Below are 19,534 nucleotides of genomic sequence, written 5' to 3'. Positions count from 1 at the left end.
AAAATGGTCACATGGCCGGTGGCCCCGCCCCCTGATCTCCAGACAGAGGGGAGTTTAGATTGCCCTCCGCGCCACTCCAGCGGTGCGGAGGGCAATCTCAACTCCCCTCTGTCCGGAGATCAGGGGGCGGGGCCACCAGCCATGTGACCATTTTCAAGAGGTTCTGGAACTCCGTTCCGCCACGTTCCAGCTGAAAAAAGCCCTGCTAGCACTACAAGCTCAAGGGCCTACTCAGAGCTCCAGTGACGAGAGAGGCCGAGGAACTCTTACTCACCCCCAGACCGAGCTGAGAAAAATAATCCCCACCTTCTTCTAAGGAACTCAGGGCGGTGTCCATGGTTCTTCCCTCCCCATTTTATTCTCACAAGCCAGTGAGGGAGGTCGGTCAAGTTGAGAGCGGCCCTAGTAAGCCCAGGACTAGCCAGGCTTATTTTTAAAATACTGCTCAACTGTGAAGCAACCTGGGTGTGACCTTGGACCACTCACTTTCTCAGCCCAGCCCACCTCACAGGGTTGTTGTGAGCATAAAACGAGGGAGGGAGCCACATAAAACTGTCCCAAAGCCCCTTGAAGGAAGAGCAGGATATAAGTGAATAGGGAACAGACAAATGTAACAGAGAATGTAGACTAGTCCAAAGTCACCCCGGCAACAGTTATTGCTTTATTCACCCTGCCCCTGCTCCACCTGAAAAGGAGGCTCCATGTGACCCATAAAATACTTAAAGCCACAAAAAAACCCCTATAAAATACTTAAAAGCCACCAAAAGCCGATACAGTCATAAAACAAAAAAATAAAACCCACAGCCACCAGAAAACCTGTATTAGGAGGTCGCTAAAAGCGCTCTGAAATAAAACCCTCTCTGGTTGCCAGGAAAGAGAAGTTTCTGATTTCTAGTGGAAGGCCCAAAAGAGCAGGGAGGCAACCAAAGCCACGTTTGAGAAAAGAGGTGGTTGCGAGGGTCGCCACGGCCACGTGGGAGCGATGGCCTCCAGCACCCTTGCCCACTCTGCCACACTGGTGCCTGCCTCTCAGCTAGTGGTTCCGCCCCGCCCCCGGCACCCCAGGAACCGCGTCGCTGGCCAGGAGCATCCTTAGGATCACCCGGCCAAGCCCCAAGGGCAGAGCCTGCAGCCCCCTCCTGGTTCTGGGCACGCAGCGTCTCCTAGTCTCCATCCCTCACAATGCTTCAAGACGATTTTGGGCTTCAAAGGTCAATGGCACCTCATTAGCTGGCACCTGCTAATCCTTGCCTGGGATTCCACATGCAACCTCTCCTACGCTTTCCACAAGCTCCCGGGGCGGGGTGAGAAACTATAAGCAGATGGAATGCAAATTATAGCTTGCCTCTCACACTGCTTGAGAAAAGAGGTTTACTCAGTGTGAAGATGTGTGGGCAAGGAATAGCGATACCAGGAGCCTTGTACGCTTTGCTCCTCAAAGAATGTGGGCCCCCGTTGAGTACCTTGCCCATCTCCACTGCCCCCACAGGCAAATGCTTTCCCCCAACACTCCAGCTGACTCTTTCTTCTTGCCCCCTCCCAGTTTTAGGAGAGGCCCACAGCACAGCTCTCAAACTGGCACCAACCAACCTGCCAAGTTCACACGCCACTTCAGCTGCGGTCTCTGCTCAAGGGCCATTAAGGAGGAAACTGCCAGCTGCGAGGGGGCCTCCCTCCCAGGCCAGCACTGCCCAGCTGCTTTCCGAACCAGACCTCAAGCACCCTTGCAGGGGACTCTGCCTGTCACGCTGCACCCCCAGCCAGGAGGCCACACCAAGGTCCTCCAGGAGGGTCCCTGGCCCAAGCCTGGCACAGGAGTACCCCGCTGAACAGACAGGAAACAGGCGGCTGTGCCTCCCCTCAGTGGCGCCGTGCCCTCTCAGCCAGCAGCCAAAGGACTCAGTCAGCTCTAGGGGGGACTTGCCCCTGGCCCCGTGGGGCTTCTTGCCAAGTGGCTTTGTCTGGATGGCAGCACAGCTTGACCCAGAGGGAGGGGTCCAACCTGCGCCGCATTTCCCCCCCAACATCTGCATCCTGACCCTGGCCATGATGATTGCCGGCATCCCCACCGTTCCCGTGCCGGGAGTTCGTGAGGAGGACATGATCCAGGCCGCTCAGGACTTCATGGCAGGGAACCAGGAGCCTGGCGGAGTGGAAGGGGAGGCAGCACCGCAGTGGAAGTGGGCTGCAGCTCCACACCTGGGACTTTCCTGCAAGAGAGACAAGCAGCGGAAGAGGGCAGCCAGCAGACGCCTCCTCCCCTTCTTTCTAGCCCAGCTGGAGAAGTGATGGGGGGGGGGGCTCTGCTTCCAAAGGTCAGGTGACATAAAGGCCTTTCAAACATGCCCTTTTCTGTGACCAGCTTATTGACCGCATGTCCACGCAACGCCCTCCCCCACCCGAGCGAACCCAGGCCACCCCTGCTTGCCCCTTCCAATCAGACCAGCCCAGGCACTGGGTAGGTCACAGTCCAGTCTTTGGGACCCAAGAGCAGGCATGTTTCCCCTTCCCACCCGATGTCCCCCCTTCTAGCCCAGGCTGTTTGCTGTAGCCACAAAGGACCCTCTCAAGTGTGTCCTCAGAGGGGTTTTGTATTGGGATGGCCTTCCCACCACCACCGCTCCTGTATAACACATCAACTAGTTGCTTCCGGTGGCCCAGAAATTGGCTAGCTGCCTGGCCGAGGGTGGCTCAGAACTTGCCAAACTGCTCCTCTGCAAGGCTACAGTGGGCGCCGCCCACTTCCATAATTAGCATCTGGATGATAATTAACAGAGAAGAGGTCGAGAATTGACAGGGAAGATCCATTTATTAACAAACCTGAATCTGAGCAGAGGCGGTCCTGCTCCTGTGGATATATCCATCCATACTAATTGAGGGGTGGGGTGAGAATAACGAGGCAGGAGAGCACCAGGCCACATCTGCCCAAGAACCACCCTGGAACAATCATCCCAGTTCCGTTGGTGCAATTGCCCCTGGGGATTCTGAGGGGGGGGATTTGATATGGCCTGAATACGCTGTTTGTAACCCCCACCAGGCACCCCTCAGCTCTCTCCCCCACTCTGAAAGAGCCCATGTTTATGTGCATGCCTTCTCAGCCCCTCACATAACAAGGAAGAGCCCCTCACAAATAAGTCACTGGTGCCCAGAGTTTCTAGGGAGAGTCACATCTGGGGAGTGGTCCCTAGACAGCAACGGTTAGTGCCAGGAACCCAGAACCAGATCACAACTTCACCTGCACGTAAGGCCCAATCCAACTGTCAGCAAGCTCTCGAAGGGTGCTGTACCTGCGGTTAAACTCTTCACTGCCACAACGGCTCAGCAGCCGGCTGAGTTCCTCTGTTAGAAAGGATATGGCCAGATACTTATCCAAAGAGGCATCCCACGAACTTCTCAGGACTTCCAAGAGGTCACTGGTGCTTCTCTGCCCTGGCTGGGAGCTGCTGTGCCCCTTGTGCCACTGCTCAGGGACTCTTTCCGGCTCCAACTCCTTCCCCTCAGAGTTCAGCACAGCCACAATGTGCCTGCAGGGAAGCTGGAATGTCTGGCTGAAGTGGCAAGTGCAGCTGCGGAGAGCCTTGTGGCTCACAGCATGGGCATCCTCCAGGATCTGGATACTGACCGTGTCTGCACTGGTCCCCATCAAACACACAGAACTCTGGACCACTGCAAGTTCATTCAAGCACAGCCTGGCCGCTGACTCTGTGCAGATGTCACTCAGCGACTGCCGGATGCACTCAAAGGCTTCTTGGTCAGGGATCACAGCTTCCGGTTCGCGTCCTGCCTCTTCAGCAGCAGCCTCCTGCTTTGCCCCCAGGGAACTCTGGGGGGCCGCTGTAGGGGGATCCCGAGGAAGTAGAGGCCTCTGAGATTTTAAAGGCGATGAACTGAAGACCACGAGGTTCTGCAGGGAGGAGACGTTTTGGCTGAGCAGGGGGGCCGGATGTGGCACAGCCTCCCAGGAGCCCTTCAGAACACTCTTCTGGTAATAATTCTTTGCGGTGCTAGTGATGCAGGTTTCCAGGGCGGGTCCCACACAGACGACCTGGCTTAAATTGCGTGTGAGCATCTCCAAGTCTCTGAAATACTGGCTGCATTCCTCCCAGCTCCGCCAACGGTGCATGGACCAGATCTTTTCGTTGAGCAGCCAGTTTGCATGAAGCTGAGGCAACAGATTTGGTTTCACAAAGTCACTCAAGATGGTGTGCATCTTCCGCAGGTTGCTTTCACTAGGGGCACACATCGCAATCTTCAAGACACTCAACAGCAACCTCTTTGTGTGGAATTCCAGGTTAACATGAAGGATCTTTTGCTGCAAATGTTTGCAGATATGAAAGACGGACAACTGGACATCTGCAGAGGGGAAAGCTTCTGAAAGTGCTGGCAGCAGCCGGAAGCGTGGATCAACAAGGAATGTCTTGATCTGCTTCCACTCGGGGTTGAAGGCCTTGAAGGTGCGGTACATGTGAGCCAGGCCTTCTGCTGATTCCTTGGCTGGGACAGCAAAGTGGATCACTTTGGTCATTTCTCCCTCAAGCTTCAGGAAAGGCTTATCCACCATGAACGTGTAGAGAGCCTTGCCCCACGGGTTGTGGGTCCGATGAATAAGCACCACCTCTGGGTGATTCAAGAAGACATCCCTCATCAGGACGGTCTGGAAGCTGATGGAGTCCAGTTGAGAGTTTTTGTCCAGCTGATAAGCTACCAATGAGCCACAGTCAAAGCTCAGTAGCTCCTTTACAGCGTCCAGAGCCATGGCGCACCAGGACTCTTTGCTCTTGTGTCTTGAACAACCACTTTGGAAAGCTTCTTCCAGGGATACCAGCTGGCAAAAGACCTTGTGTGTTTTTGCTGCTACACTTACACCATTGCCAACGCCAGTTATTTCAGAGTGAAGGGCCTAGAGGGGCATAAACAATGACTTGGTCAGCATGTTTGTGTTGGTGTGAAAAAGACAGACACCCCCTCCCCGCAGCCAAGGGACGACAGAGCTGTACTGTACTTTAGCACAGCAGTTAAGTGGTCTGTCTGCAAATCAGCATTCTACTGGTTTGAATCCCACTCCTGCCATGAGCTCAGTAGGTGGCCTTGGGTAAGCCACTCCTTTCAGCCCTAGCTCCTCAGCTGCATTGTGGGGATAATAACAACATTAACTTGTTCACCGCTCTAGGTGGGGCACTAATTTGTCTAGAAGAGCAACATATAAGTGCAGTTATTATTACAACAACATTCAATTTGTATACCACCCTTCGGGACAACTTAATACCCACTCAGAGCAGTTCACAAAGTATGTCATTATTGTCGAAGGCTTCCATGGCCGGAGAATGATGGTTGTTGTGGATTTTCCGGGCTGTATAGCCGTGGTCATGCCAAGGCCATGGCTATACAGCCCGGAAAATCCACAACAACCATATGTCATTATTATCCCCACAACAACATACACCCTGTGAGGTGGATGGGGCTGAGAGAGCTCCAGAGAACTGTGACTAGCCCAAGGTCACCCAGCTGGCTTCAAGTGGAGGAGTGGGGAATCAAACCTGGTTCTCCAGATTAGAGTTCCATGCTCTTAACCACTACACCAAACTGGCTATCATCATCATCATCATCATCATTATAAGTCTGGCTATTTACACAAAAAAGTTTATAACCTGCCTTGCCCCCCCCCGCCCCCTAAGAACATAGCTTGGAGAGGTTGCTGTCACTTGTAGCTGATGCCTGGATGTGTGTTGTAAAATGAACTAAGAACACAAGAACAGCTTGCTGGACCAGACCAAGGGTCTGTCTCATCCAGCATACTGTTTGCCCATTTATTTTACTGGGTGCCCTGGAGATCTGGTATTATGGGAGAGGGAGACAATGCTCTCTATGCACTTTCTCTACCCCAAAAATCATTTTATAAACCTCTACTGCCCAGAAGCGAACTCTCCAGCCTTTCTGAATGGGAAAGGTGCTTCAACCCATAATCATTTGGGTTGTCCTCTTATGAACTTTTCCCAACTCTGCATCTGCATAGCATTATATGATTCTACAATAATTGTATTTTATTTATTTATGTCATTTACAGTCCACCTTTCTCACTGAGACTCAAAGCAGATTACACAGTATGAGATTAGTACAATCAGTAACAAGGACATTTCAATACAGTATCAAGGACATTTCCATAAACAATACCATAGGGTAAATAGATACAAGATAAAAGACACAGCATTAGCAAGAAACCAATACAGAACAGAAAAAATACTGAAACAGAACATAATCAATTCTAGGACTAACATTAGACAATATGGAGCACAGGCGGTACATAGTACTTGTTTAAAGCAACAGATAATATGCAAGGTGATATAGTGATGAAGCAACAGATAATATGTAAGGCAATACAGTGATAAAGTCTACGGTCCCTAACTCCGTAGCAAAGCATCTGAGACTCCATCCCTACAATACAGCCCTCCCATTTGAGTAAAAAGCCTTTCTGAATAATTTGGTTTTGCATTGTTTGTGGAAAGCCAGGAGAGCAGGGGCTCAGTCCTGACCTCAGGCAGGCCGGTCTACAGGGTAGGGGCCACCCCAGAGACAGCCCCCACTCTCCTGGGGTGTTTCCATTATGAAGGGTTTGTTTCTTGATAAATAAGGTATAGGTAGAAATATGTTGTTTCAGCATTTCTTCAACTCTGTATTGAATTCCTGCTAATGCTGTTTTTGTAAACTTGTATTTATTCATCCAGTAGCATTATTTATGGAAATGTCCTCCATACCGACTGTACTAATCTCACACTATGGAATCTGCCTGGAGTCTCAATGAGAAAGGCAGACTATAAATGACATACATAAATAATTGTTCAGGCTGACAATTCGTAACTGGTATTAGCAACAGCGCCGAAAGGCAACTGGTGGCAAACTGATGGCGTTCAAAGGCTGCAACGCAGCGCCAGCCCCCAAGAACGCTCCGACGGTTTGAGCTGCAGCGCGTACAGCGGCAATTCTACCGCAGGCTCCCGCGCCACCAAGCACACTGCGACGGTGACGGCGGGATGCAAACGGCCCCCCGCGAAGCATCCCCGCCTGAGGAAAACCCTCGTTGCGCGCATCTGTCCGTGCAAACAGCAGAGCCCGCACTGCGAGGGCCGCGCAGTCCGCGACGGCTGAAGCGCCAACGGAAGCGGCGCCATTAAACCGGGCGAAGCGCAAGGGCGCAGGCGGCGAGTGGCGCCGAGTTCCTGCCAGGCCTGCGGGTGGGCGCTGGGGGCGGCGGGCCAGGCGAGGAGAGGCCCTCGAGGGCGGCGGGCCCGCCGTGTTCGCGCGCCCTCCCCGTAGCCCGCCCGCCTCCCCGGGGCTCAAGGCGGGTGGCCCGGCCCGGCCCGGCGCCCTCGCCCCCTCTCCCCGCACAGGGCTCCGGGCAGGAGCACGCGAGGCGGCGGCCGGGCGCCAGCGGAGGGTGGGCCTGCTCGCGGGGGACCCTCCGCCCCCAGGCCCACCTGAGAGACCTCGACCGCCGACACGTGCACGCCCGTCCCCCACGTTCCAGGCGGGCACTCGCGCCGCTCACGACAGCCCTGGGCAGGGCAGGCCGGCCCCTCTCGCCAGCCGTCCAAGCCGCCATTTTGTCTCCTCCGCCGAGGGCTCCCCTCCCCCCTGTGAACGACAGGTGTTGCCACCCATCACGGGAAGCGGGGCGGGAGCGCCAACCAATCACGAAACGGGGGCCGCCCCGCTTAACCTATCCGATCTTAGGAAGCGCCGCGGGAACGGGAAGAAGGCGGGCCGAAGCTCAGTCTCCCAGGCAACGCACTAGACGAGGGGCATCCAGCGGCAGTTTTCTTCCGCGTGCGTCTGCCGAGAGCGACTAGAGCGGCCCGCCCGCCCGATCTCGGGGCGCGCGCGCACCAAGCCCATGGGGCCCTGCACAGCGGCCTTGCGAGGTGGGCCAGCCCGAGAAGCTGCAGGGGCCTTGAGCTCGCCCCACACGGCGCTCCCCTCGTTCTCTGCGCAGGGGCCTCTAGGGATAGTGGCCGCAGCCTCTGGCTGGGGCAGGAGCTGCACTGGGCTCACAGCGGGTCTCCGGACTACCACGATCGGTTCCCCCGGAGGACAGGGAAGTTCCGGAGGGAAGACGCCGCAGGTACGCAGGAGATCATAGGCGGACCCCCCCTCGAATCTCCCGGAACTTCCTAGGTTGGTGTTGGCAACCCCGACCCCTGAAGCTGCACCGCCCAGAAGGGCTCCTCCTCGGGCGGGTGCGAAAGCCCGCTAGGGACCAGAGGGCCGCCCCGCTGCAGGGCCAGACGCCTCCTTCGCCGCCAGCTCCTCTCCAGACGGTGCCGCTGGTGACAAAGCGACAAGAGCTCCGGCACAGCAAGAAGGACGGACGGACGTTGGCCGCTCTCCTTTATCCCCCTTCTACTGCACTCCTCTCCTCTCTTCCGTGCAAGAATCCTCACCTTTCCAAGGGAGGCGAGCCAGTGTCCTTTGGGCAAGGAAACTGTCCGAAGTGGGAGACGGTGCAAAATACCCTTCACACAGGCTCACAACTGTGCACAAGGACCCCCCCTCCCTTTGGTAACTAGATCCGACCCTGGCCACACAGAATCATAGGGTGGGGGAAGGGACCTCCAGGGTCATCTAGGCCAACCTGCTGTCCAGTGCAGGAAATTCACAACTACCCCCCCCCCCCAGCAACTCCTGCTCCATGCCCAGAAGATGGCAAAGATATTTTTTACCTCAGGAGAAGAGAGGTGAGACAGAACATTTCCCATATACAAAACTTGTATTGTCACCATTTCTAAAGAGTCACTGTTTCATAAAGCAAACAGCAATGGATGGATGCCATCGCCAGTACATTAGATGAGCTGGGCAGTTTCAGAGCTCCAACTTGCCTTGGTCGGGTGATTGTCCCCAGGAACGGAGGGAGGGAGTGGCTGTGTTTTGTTGATTTGTAAACAGGAGAGGGGGGGGGGTCGGGGGGATAAAACCACAAATGTACAAAACGATCTCTATTAAAATTCAAGTTATGAATTCACCAAGTTGACCTGCACAGCTAAACAAAAGCTAAAATTGTTACGTCTCCTCTCATGTGGTGGAAAGGGTAGTGTGACTCCCGTTCTGATACGCATCCAACAAGTCATGCGACTACGCTGTGGAATGAAGGTGAAACCAAGGTGGTCCTCTGCAGAAGGCAGTCCAATTCTGCTGAATTACATGCATAGACAGCCACAGCCACGGCATTGCATGGACTGTATTTTGGGAATCATAAAATTATGTTAGGATTTTTCCACGCCTGTTTTTTCCTTAAAATTATGGAAGGGGAGTACATGTTATACTGCATTTTAATTTTACAGTTATTTTAATGAAAATAAATTCCACAAATCTTTGTTTAACATTTAAACTACTATGAGTAAAGAGAACATAATCATATGACTATTTTAAATAAATTTGAAAAACAGGAAAAAAGTTCAAGTACTTAATCAAATACTTCAACTATTTGTCATCGTTGGGATGTAGTTAACATGAAGTACTTAAAAACTGTTTTATAAATATAAATCAAAATAAACATGTTGAACCAATTCCATTTTTCAGGAAAACTTATATCAATCCTCGGGAGAATTATGGTGTGCATGTGGAAAGAGAGCCGTTCCCATTTTAGACCCGCCAAGATTTTTGTCCAACACCCTCCCAAGAACAAAGAGAACTCCCTCGCAACCCATAAAGGCCTCACCCCTCCTGCCTATCTGGTGCCACAGACTCATCTATGCCTTTGGAGGAGCATGGAAATGCGTGTTCAACGGAGCTGAGGTCCAGGGAGTGCTGGGGAAGGGCTGTAAGAGAACAGCGTTTCCATACATCTGCTCAGCCTTCCCCGTGGCCTCACAGCCTCAGCATGGACAGTGTCTCACTTCTAGCATTTCAGGTTCTGACGGAAGGACACACAGCCTGGAGGCGAAAAGCCCTGCAGGTTTTACATCTATCAAAATCAAAAAGTGTCTCCAGTAGCATCTTTAAGACTAACCAATTTTATTGTAGCATAGCAAAAAAAAAATAAAATTGGTTAGTCTTAAAGGTGCTACTGGACTCTTTTTGATTTTGCTACTACAGACTAGCACGGCTAACTCCTCTGGATCTACATCTATCAAAGTCACCCACCCCCAATCTGTATCATTTAGCTTTATCATGTAACTAGCACAAGAATCAAGACTTTGGCACTGTTATAAAGAGGGCACCCTATAGATGCTCCATCGAACAGCTAATCGCGCTACAGCCATCTTCTGCTTCTGAGCATGTACTGAGTGGCAAGGAGTTGTTCCTCTTCCCCATCTTGTCTCCAAAGGCTTTCAAGTATTTAAGACTATCTTAAATATTAAATATTCTCTAAGCTGCCTTCACTGACTGGGGTGTCCAGCACTGAGTTCCAACCATGGCTTTACCACACAAAGTAGAGAAGATTATTTCTTCCCAGTCATCTATTAATGCACTGTAAACAAACATTAGTACAACTTAGTTGCATTGTACAGCGTGTACCACAAATCTCTTGACATCTCATCTTGGGGACACGGCAGCATCAGAGGGGCAACAGGGAATTGAAGAAAGGCTGGGGAGGGGCCTCTTTCCTCCTCCACATTTATTCACTCCAAACTGACCCGCTCTGCCACCTTCCCCCTCGCACACAATCACAGTGGGCAATCACAGGCAGAGGTGCTGCGAATTAGGAAATGACTAAGCCCCTTCCCTCGTGACCTCGCATCACCCCCTTCTAATATGGCTTCCTAGCAAAGGAAAGCCCTTTGGCTTGTGTGCAGGGCTACTTCTACCCTTGAGAGGACATCTGGGAACAACTAAAAACCCTTGTGGGTGTTCCCTTGGGCCCCTGTGCCAACTAACTTGTGAAAAGCAAGTGTTTGTGTGTAGAATATAGGGATGTCCCTATAGTAGTATGGTTTGGGCTGCTGCAAGGGATTCTGAACTTTCTTGGCAAAAGTGAAGAGAGAAAGATTTGCTCACAGGGCAAAACAGACAATCAGTTCAGCACCAAAGAAACACATCTGTATTTTCAACAATTAATTTGGTCTACATACATAGCAGCAAAACTAGCCACTGCTAGCAGAGGCTTCAGAAACGAGAAAAAAGCTCCAAGGCAACAATTCCCACCTCTGGTCTTGTTTTCTATGGGGAAGTGAGGGCCCAGCCTCTGCCCTAGGAGCATCATGGCAAAGAGCAAGTGGAACAAGATCTGAAGACAGCACTGCTGGCATGCCTTGTGCCCAGAGACCCTCACCACCACCCTAAGCCCCAGGACACAAGTGTTCCGGGCTCTGTTTCCATGACCGAGTTACAGGAGAGCAGCCGGGAAGTATTTGTTTCCGTGAAGAACAGACACGTTTGGCAAGAAACACACTGAAATCCCAGAACAGATGGTCCTGTGGCTCAAGCCCTCCCGTATACAGCAGAGCCTTCCTGATTGTCAAGCCAGCAGCTGTACACGGCATGTTTAGAGGATCTCAGACCCTGGCCAAGTGACTGGCCTGCCTGGAGACTCTGGAGAAAGGAAGAGAATCAGCCATGCAGGCCTCTACTAGTATACTGGACAGAATGAATTCTTGACTGATTGGAAGTATTCCCAACAGGGATATAGGAAGGATAAGTTATATTGCAGAGAAGCTCACAGTTACCCTGAGTTTCTTTTTGGAGGAAGAACCATTGTGGGCATGAAAGGTGGCCACAGCTATCGTTTGCCCCATCAGCTGTTGTGGTGCCAAACGCGGCTAGACTGCTTGTGGAGGAGGCAGAGGGGCCTGGGTGTCTTCTACAGACACACCGTGAGTTACTGCAGCAGCCTCCACTTCCATCTCTTCCTTCTTCACCCAGAGGAAAGGAAGGTCCCCCACATTCCGAATGGTAAGGTGCTTTCCCTCCGCCTCCTCTTCCTCCTCTTCCCGCAGCTCACAGGACTTGGCCCAAATATCCACAATCATCTTCAGCGTGGAGGTACGCTCCTCTAGTTCCTCCCCCTCGCTCTGCAGCAGAAGGTTGCCAAGTTCCTTGCTGAGGGACTGGATTTTGTCCCATCGTTCCTCAGGCACTGCTGCTGCTGCTGCCGCCCCTGGGGTGCCTTTAGAAGGCCCCAGGTACTTGGGCAAGTTCTCCCCCCAAACAGAAAGATGCTGGTATTTCTTCTGCCAGCGCTTGCAAACCATAGCTTCCTCTACCACCTGCCGATTAGCATGAAGCACAGACAAGATGTGCCGGCACGGCAACTGGTAGCGACAGTGGAAGTAGCAGCTGCACTTCCGGCAGTCTTTGCTCACCTGGTGTGTTTCCTCCAGCAGTTGAACCTTCGTCTTGTTCTTGGCGGAGTTCATGAGCTGGGTGGACTTCTGCACTACATCCCATTCGTTCAGACACAGCTGGTAAGCAAGGTCAGTGCAAGTCTCTCGTAGAGCTCCCAGCATGGTGGACACAGGCCTGGCTGGAGGACATTTAGTCACTTGCTTGGGAGACTCAGTTGGGTTTCTGACTGGGGCTTGCTGAGAGGCGGCACCGGAACTGCGCCTCACAGAGGCACGGGACGGCGGCGTCTTGATCTCCTCCATGAGGCCACTGCGGCTGACCTCCTCCGAGTGGGAGAGGCCCTGGTTCAAGTGCTCCAGGCCTTTGGTGTTGAAGCAGTCTGCGTGTTCCACAAAGTGACGGATGCTGGCCTCCAGGGGGAGCTGTGCGCTGAAAAGAGTAGCCAGTTTCTGAGTGATGAGGTCTAGGCTGTCTATGTAGGTGCTGCAGGAATGGAGGCCCTTCTTGGCATGCATGTACCACAGCATCTCGCAGGAGAACCAGTTGGCCTGAAGATACTCGTACAGCTCTTGGTCTACCAGGCGCTTGACCTGCTGAGACAGGGCGCCCAGGTTACTGCTGGAGGTGGAGAAGACCGCTTCCCTCAAGGCCAGCTTCAGGTTATGCTTGAAGGAAAAGGAGGCGTGGGACTCCTTCAGCTTCTTCTCCAGGAGTCGCACAGTATGGTACACAGAGAGCAGCACCTGCACGGACGGGAAGAGCTCCTGCAGAATGGGCCGGTGGAGGAAGGACCTGTCCACAAAGACCACTTTGATTTTCTGCCACTCTGGGTTGAACTCCTTGAAAACAGAGAGCATTTTCCTGGCGTTCTCTGGAGTGTCTTCCTGCAGGATGGCGAAGTGAACCAGCTTCCCCACACGGTCCTTGCTCTCCACCAGGAAAGCGTACAGCAGGCGACCCCGCTCGCTCTGCACCTGGTGCAGCAGGAGGCTCTCCGGGAACTTCACAAACAAGCTCTTCATCTTGCTTGTCTGGAAGTTCAGCCTGTCCAAGGCCTGGTCACTGCCCACGCTGATGGAGGCCAAAGAACCCATGTCCACCCGCAGGAAGTTTTTCATCACTTCCCCAATTCGAACCAACGCAGAATTTGAAAGGCTTTCCTTCCCTGCTGCAGTGACTTCTGAACCTGGGTGCGGTGGTGGAGGCAGCGGCTCCGCCGAATCCAGTTCCACCTTCACCCTGGCATGGCTGTCCTCTTTGGCCTTCGTACTCACCCCCTTGCCCAAGTTGCTGCCTTCTACCTCTGCAGGCTGCTGCCTACGAAGCTTTGTGGGAGGGCTGCCCTGGGCTTTACGGCCAGACATTCGGACAGCCATTCTGGTCACAGGGGGTGGATCGCAGCACGCGGAGGAAGCTTTTGACTCGGCATGGATGTGGTTGCTGTTCAGGTCACTGATCACCAGTCGGTCCAGCTCCTCGTTATACTGCAGGACAAAATATGCCGGGCATAAGTGAGGATGCTGCTTCCTTTTCTTGCTGCATTCCTTTGGCCGAACACAGACAAACCTCACCTGCATGAACCTGGTGGATTGGGAGAGAAGGGCACACTGAGTGAGATGGGGCACTCATCCCAAGCCTGCTTTGACAACAGGGTCTCAGAACAAACACCTGCTGAGCCATAAACTGGCTTGGCCGGCCTGCCTTATGCTTTGGTGGGTATCAGGAGACTGCAAGCCAACCAACAGTCCCCCACTCCCAGCATCATCAACACTGCTGCTGTTGGAGGAGACAAATGCTGGGCTGCAGGGACTGCTGGCTGGAATCCTCCCTAACTTGGAAATGAATCCCATCCATGGCTACGCTGCCCCCCACCCAAGGCCTACAGCTCTCCCTAATGGTCTGAGAAGCCGCTAGACTGTCATTTGTACTACCAGACCAAACCTTGACCCTTTCTGTGTCTTCCCCCTCTTGGCCAGTTCTGTTGCCTTTACTGTGTTGGCTCCCTGACCCTAGGAAGATGAAGAACAGCTCAGCCATTCAATAGGGTAAGGATAGCAGAAATTCTAAGACAAGGACACATCCAATACAGTGCTGAAAAACAATGCTGAAACAAAACATAAGCAGGTCTGTTAAATAGTGCAGAACAATCCAGTAGGCACATACATACAGCAACAATGCACAATATAGTCTATAGTACCTATCCCTGTACCAACCATCTTTGAATCATTTCTTTACAGTGCAACCCTATTGCCTGTTAAAGAAGCCCCCCCCAGAATAATTCAGTTTTGCTCAGTTTGTGGAAAGATAGAAGGCAGGCTTCCCCCCCTGCCCCCACACCCAAAAGGGGAGAGACACAACACAGAATATGCATGTACAGGCAGCTTTTGATTTTGCCACGTGCAGGCTAGTACCTGCAGAAGGCCCTGTTCAGATGCAGGAAGCTATTGTGGCAGAGCACAGGGAAAGAGGGGACTAAAGCTATGAAGGGATTTTGTGTGTGAAAGCCAAAACCTTGAACTGAGCCCTGTAATAAATAAATGCAAAACTGGAGTAATATGTATGCTCTCTACTTGGCTCCTCTGCACCAACTGGAGCCTCCAAGTTGACTTCAAGGGGAGGTCTACTTGGAGTGCATTGTATTGCAGCAGTCAAGTTTTGATGTTACCATGCCAGGGATGTGATTGCAACGAAAGGAACCTTGCCTGAGTTTTCGGGCAGCTACTATGTATTTGGTTTTTTACACCAGTCAAATCAACGCTTATTTTCATTACCAATAACTCTCTTCCCCAATTCCACACCACGTGCACAGAATTTACAAACGATGGTACCTTCCACTGGACCTTTGTAGGAAGTTTGAGGATGCCTGCAATAATAGTCCAGAGGAAAGGGGATGGGGCTCTCCTATCCATTCTGAAGGAGACGAGGAGAACTCACTCCCCTGCCTGTAGGGCTCTTACTGGAAGTGTAAAGGGTGCACCAGATGGGGAAGGGCGCAGCTGCAGAAGCCCAGGGGGAGCTGCCAAACGAGCAGGAATGCAGGCCGGGTGGAGGGAATCTCGGGGCCGGCGGGGCTGCCCTGCGCCCCTCCTGTGACCCGCATTGGCGAACCTAGCAGCGCGGGAGGTCCCGGGCCACGAAGGAAGGGGCCAAGCCCCGGAGAAGCCCGGGAAGAGGCAGGGGCCGCCGAGGCAAGGGGGGCAGCGGGGCGAGCAGCCGGCCGGGCCAACTTACGTGACGTCCTCGCGGATGCGGGTGCCGTTCTTGCGGTTGTAGAAGCGGACCGGGACGAAGCTCTTGAGGTCGAAGTGCAGCCGGTTCTCCCTCTTGTAGGCGCGGAAGCTCTCGCAGAAGTCCGCGTAGTTCTTGAAGCAGGCGCCCACCTCCATGGCCGGCGGCCGCCCCTCAGCGCCGCATCCCCGCCGGCAGCCTCCGCTCTTCACGCCCGCGGGCCGCTCCCCTCAGCCCTCAGCGAAGAGCGTCGAGGCCGCAGCCCAGCTTCGTCCTCCAGGCGGGGAGGCCGCCCCCTCCCCCGCTGAAGGGACCAATCGGGGCACACGTCGAAGAAGCGGCAGGCGTTCAACCAATGGGAAAGAAAGGCTGGCCCCCATGTGACTGCGGATCGACCAACCGCTGGACATACGGCTTGAAGGCAGCAACGTCCTGTTTCTGCGAACGGCGGCAGGAAGCGCTGCACCTGCCCGACCCCGCAGGGAACAGACACTTCCGGGTGCGCCCTAACGTCCTTCCGTTCTAGTTCCCTGTCACGTGACCGTGCAAGATGGCGGCCCGTTCAGACGCCCGCAGCCTCCGGGCTCTCCCCGAGGAAGGGGCCGGAGCGCCGAGCGACGCGGAGGCGACCGGGCCCGGCGGGGACCTGCGCAGCGTCCTGGTGACCAGCGTCCTGAACCTGGAGCCGCTGGACCTGGATCTCTTCCGGTCAGTGGCCCCCGGGGAGGGCTGGGCTGGGCTGGGCGCCGGTGGGGTCGCCGCGGTCTAACGCCCGCCCTCTCCGTCCGTCTGCCCGCGCAGGGGGAGGCACTACTGGGTTCCGGTGTCGCAGCGGCTCTTCGGCGGGCAGATCGTGGGCCAGGCGTTGGTGGCGGCCGCCAAGGCGGTGGGCGAGGAGCTCCACGTCCACTCGCTCCACTGCTACTTCGTCCGAGCAGGTAGCCCGCCGCCCCTCGCAAGGGCGCTGGGAGTCCCATCCCCCGGGCCCCGCCTCGGGGCGCGAGCGGATGCGGGCGGTGGGGAGGAGAGCGGGAGCGGGAGCGAGCTCTGCCCAAGGCTGCGCAGGGCGGGCAGGGGAGGCAGGCAGCGCTTGCTGACTGTCCCAGCGCACCAGGGCTTGAGGGAATTGGGTCGCAGGAGCTTGACGACGGATCGAAGGCCCGGCTGCTTCCTGCCTCGACGGCTGATGTGCGCAACTCATTGCCCTGACCTTCAGTGGTGACCTCCGGCTTCAGCGGGTTAATGGTCTGCTGCTGGCTGTTAGTCCTCTTAGCCAAATGAGACCCCCTGGTCCAGAGGCGGGGTGCCTTTGCTAGTCAGATGTTGAAAGGGTTGTTGCCTGTGGGTGGGCCTGTGAGTTGTCTTGTGGTATCTAATTGGCCACTATCAGAGCTATAATCTTTGTTTTGAGCTGGCAGGGCTGTTCTGGGATTCTAATAGCAGTAATAGTAATGGTATTTGATTTTTATCCTGCCCTTCAGGACAACTTAGTGCCCACTCGGAGCGGTTTACAAAGTGTGTTATTATCCTCATGACAATCACCCTGTGAGGTGGGTGGTGCCGAGAGCTGTGACTGGCCCAAGGTCACCCAGTTGGCTTCAAGCGGAGGAGCAGGGAATCAAACCCGGCTCTCCAGATTACAGTCCTGCCACTCTTAACCATTACACCAAAGCTGGGGCTGCTGTAGCCACTGTTCTGCTTAGCTGGAATGCCCCATTGAGCTGACAGTAGGGATCTTCTGCTTTTAGGGGACCCATCAGTGCCTGTTCTCTATCAGGTTGAGCGCACCCGCACAGGCCGGAGCTTCTCCGTGCGGTCAGTCAAGGCCATCCAGCATGGGAAGCCCATCCTCATCTGCCAGGCCTCCTTCCAGGAGATTCAACCCAGCCCTGTGCAGCACCAATTCCATATGCCTGATGTGCCACTCCCAGAGGAGCTGCTGACCCAGGAGGAGCTCATCCAGAAATACCTTCAGTGAGTAGCAGTGTGTGTGTGAGGTGCTTGGCATGTGCAAGATCCAGTGAGGACACCAGGCTCTTCCAGTGCAGGTGGCTCCAGTGCTGCCGGTTGGCCCATGGGCATCACTTAAGCAGAAAATGCCATATAATGGTGTGTGTGTGTGTGTGGGGGGGGTTTCTCCAATGTTCTGTATCTTTCTTAGGACAACTGGACTGGGCTTTGTTTTGCAGTCTGCTCTCTGCTTTACTTGGGTCAGGATCCTTGCTGTCCTGCAGTTACAAGATGCTTTTAGCCACTGTTGAGACACCCCGTACCGCCATGCAGAATTAGTAATCTTTAACCCATAGAAGCTTCTGCCAGGCCCAGCTCTTGTATTTGGTCGAGACAGGGAAACAACACTGGCAGCTCTGGAGGTCCAGCCAGCGCCCGCCCCCCAGTAGTGACCGGGTTCTCCTCACACGTCTTCCCAGCAGCCTCACCTTTGCATCTTCCTTTTCAAAGGGACCCAAACCTCATGGAAAAGTACAGACGGGGACTCAACAAGATACTGGCACAAGAAATTCCCATTGAGATGAAGCCAGTGAACCCGCCTGACATCTTCCACCGTAACCCTCAGGAGCCCAGGCAGCTCTTTTGGGTGCGGGCCCGAGGGCACATTGGTAAGACACCCAAAGTTTTTGCATCTGATCCTCAGTCTGGGGCCCCTGGAAATCCACATTACTGTAAACTGGCTTCTGTTTGAACTTCCTTGTTGATGGCTGAAGGGACACACACAAGAGTACATCCCTGGAACTAAGAATTTTTGTACAAGGCAAATCAAGATGGGCAGCCATGTTAGTCTGTTTGTAGCAGTAGAAAAGAGCAAGATTCCAGTTGCACCTATAAGGCTAACAAAATTTGTGGCAAGGTGTGAGCTTTCTGAGTCACAGCTCACTTCTTCAGAGGATTTGAGTCCAGTGGCACCCTAGAGACCAACAATATTTTCAGAGTATAAGCTTTTAAGAGTCAAAGCTCCCTTCATATATGAGCTTTGACTCCAGAGTTTATCCCCTGAAAATCTTGTTGGTCTCTTAAGATGCCACTGGACGTAAATCTTGCTGTTCTACTGCAGACTAACATGGTTACCCACCTGCGTAGACTAGACTTCACTAACTCTGAACTGGTTTTTGTTGCAAAAGACTAGTATAGCTGTCCAAGTGGTTTCAGCTGTTCCTCCACAACTATGAGGATGAGAAACTTGCTTTACAAGTCATTTGCACCTTTCAGCCTCAAGTATTGAATTGTGCAGGGAAGACAGCTGCTGCCTCAGGCACGGTGGAAAGTTGTTTCACAGATCAACCGAAGCTACCAACATGCTTCCTCTCTATGTGCCAGGTCTTTTCAGAAAAAATGGGGCAGGACTATTAGCAAAGAACCTTTGTGTTGCAGGTGACTGTGACATGAAGCTACACTGCTGTGTGGCTGCCTATATCTCTGACTACGCATTCCTGGGCACAGCCCTGCTACCTCACCAATGCCAGCATGTCCAATTCATGGTCTCGCTGGATCACTCCATGTGGTTCCATGCCCCCTTCCGAGCCGACCACTGGATGCTGTATGAATGTGAGAGCCCCTGGGCTGGTAGGTGCTGGCAGTGGGTGGGGCTGGGGATAGACAGTCGTTGTCTATGGATGCTGCAGTCACCACCACCCCTGCTCTCTCTCTCTCTCTCTCTCTCTCTCTCATGCAGGTGGGAGCCGAGGGCTGGTGCATGGACGGTTGTGGCGTAGAGATGGTGTGCTTGCAGCTAGCTGTGCCCAAGAAGGAGTCATCAGAGTGCGGGAACCTCCCCTCAAGAGCAAACTGTAGCAAACGCCTCCCTTCTCCCAGCATCTACTAGGGCCTTCGGGACTTACGGATTAGCTCCAGAGGCTGGTGGAGGAGATCGGGGAGGGCAGAAATGGGCAGGTGCAATGAGAGTCACACACTAGTGTTTGTAGCACTTATTTTATTGGGCTTGTTAATTGAAGTTGGGCTTTCAACTTTTCCTATGGCTAATAAAGTGGCTGAGGCTTCCCCTGAGGCTCTGGTA

The 19,534-nt window shown here is 53.7% G+C and overlaps 4 protein-coding genes across 4 annotated transcripts; 2 read left to right on the top strand and 2 right to left on the bottom strand.

The window, feature by feature from the left end:
* The first annotated feature begins 1,386 nt into the window (after positions 1 to 1,386).
* On the top strand, positions 1,387 to 2,492 carry SPATA25 (spermatogenesis associated 25). Its single transcript, XM_054980495.1, has one exon. It carries the CDS (start codon positions 1,387 to 1,389, stop codon positions 2,287 to 2,289), a length of 903 nt encoding a protein of 300 aa, XP_054836470.1. The 3' UTR covers positions 2,290 to 2,492.
* On the bottom strand, positions 2,492 to 7,592 carry ZSWIM1 (zinc finger SWIM-type containing 1). Its single transcript, XM_054982019.1, has 2 exons — positions 7,473 to 7,592; positions 2,492 to 4,900 (listed from the first exon to the last, which is right to left on the bottom strand). Exon 2 carries the CDS (start codon positions 4,754 to 4,756, stop codon positions 3,224 to 3,226), a length of 1,533 nt encoding a protein of 510 aa, XP_054837994.1. The 5' UTR covers positions 4,757 to 4,900; positions 7,473 to 7,592; the 3' UTR covers positions 2,492 to 3,223.
* Positions 7,593 to 11,009: 3,417 nt separating this feature from the next.
* ZSWIM3 (zinc finger SWIM-type containing 3) lies at positions 11,010 to 15,792 on the bottom strand. Its single transcript, XM_054981896.1, has 2 exons — positions 15,508 to 15,792; positions 11,010 to 13,857 (listed from the first exon to the last, which is right to left on the bottom strand). The coding sequence occupies exons 1-2, from the start codon at positions 15,660 to 15,662 to the stop codon at positions 11,751 to 11,753; spliced, it is 2,262 nt and encodes a 753-aa protein (XP_054837871.1). The 5' UTR covers positions 15,663 to 15,792; the 3' UTR covers positions 11,010 to 11,750.
* A 243-nt stretch (positions 15,793 to 16,035) lies between these two features.
* On the top strand, positions 16,036 to 19,524 carry ACOT8 (acyl-CoA thioesterase 8). Its single transcript, XM_054981232.1, has 6 exons — positions 16,036 to 16,212; positions 16,306 to 16,442; positions 17,253 to 17,478; positions 17,965 to 18,122; positions 18,892 to 19,083; positions 19,193 to 19,524. The coding sequence occupies exons 1-6, from the start codon at positions 16,055 to 16,057 to the stop codon at positions 19,309 to 19,311; spliced, it is 990 nt and encodes a 329-aa protein (XP_054837207.1). The 5' UTR covers positions 16,036 to 16,054; the 3' UTR covers positions 19,312 to 19,524.
* Positions 19,525 to 19,534: the final 10 nt, after the last annotated feature.

Source organism: Eublepharis macularius, chromosome 5 (assembly GCF_028583425.1).
Source record: "Eublepharis macularius isolate TG4126 chromosome 5, MPM_Emac_v1.0, whole genome shotgun sequence".
NCBI classification, from domain to species: Eukaryota; Metazoa; Chordata; class Lepidosauria; order Squamata; family Eublepharidae; genus Eublepharis; species Eublepharis macularius.
Note: the sequence above shows the minus strand (reverse complement) of the source record. Positions and strands in the feature narration are given on the sequence as shown.

What these genes read in the sequence shown, in the direction of transcription:
- ZSWIM1 (XM_054982019.1), bottom strand. Translation starts at nt 4,756, where the DNA reads ATGGCTCTGGACGCTGTAAAGGAGCTACTGAGCTTTGACTGTGGCTCA.
- ZSWIM3 (XM_054981896.1), bottom strand. Translation starts at nt 15,662, where the DNA reads ATGGAGGTGGGCGCCTGCTTCAAGAACTACGCGGACTTCTGCGAGAGC. An exon ending in CGCATCCGCGAGGACGTCAC is followed by an intron (nt 13,858 to 15,507) that starts GTAAGTTGGCCC and finishes CCAATCCACCAG; the next exon opens with GTTCATGCAGGTGAGGTTTG.
- SPATA25 (XM_054980495.1), top strand. Translation starts at nt 1,387, where the DNA reads ATGTGTGGGCAAGGAATAGCGATACCAGGAGCCTTGTACGCTTTGCTC.
- ACOT8 (XM_054981232.1), top strand. Translation starts at nt 16,055, where the DNA reads ATGGCGGCCCGTTCAGACGCCCGCAGCCTCCGGGCTCTCCCCGAGGAA. An exon ending in CTGCTACTTCGTCCGAGCAG is followed by an intron (nt 16,443 to 17,252) that starts GTAGCCCGCCGC and finishes TTCTGCTTTTAG; the next exon opens with GGGACCCATCAGTGCCTGTT. An exon ending in GCGGGCCCGAGGGCACATTG is followed by an intron (nt 18,123 to 18,891) that starts GTAAGACACCCA and finishes TTTGTGTTGCAG; the next exon opens with GTGACTGTGACATGAAGCTA.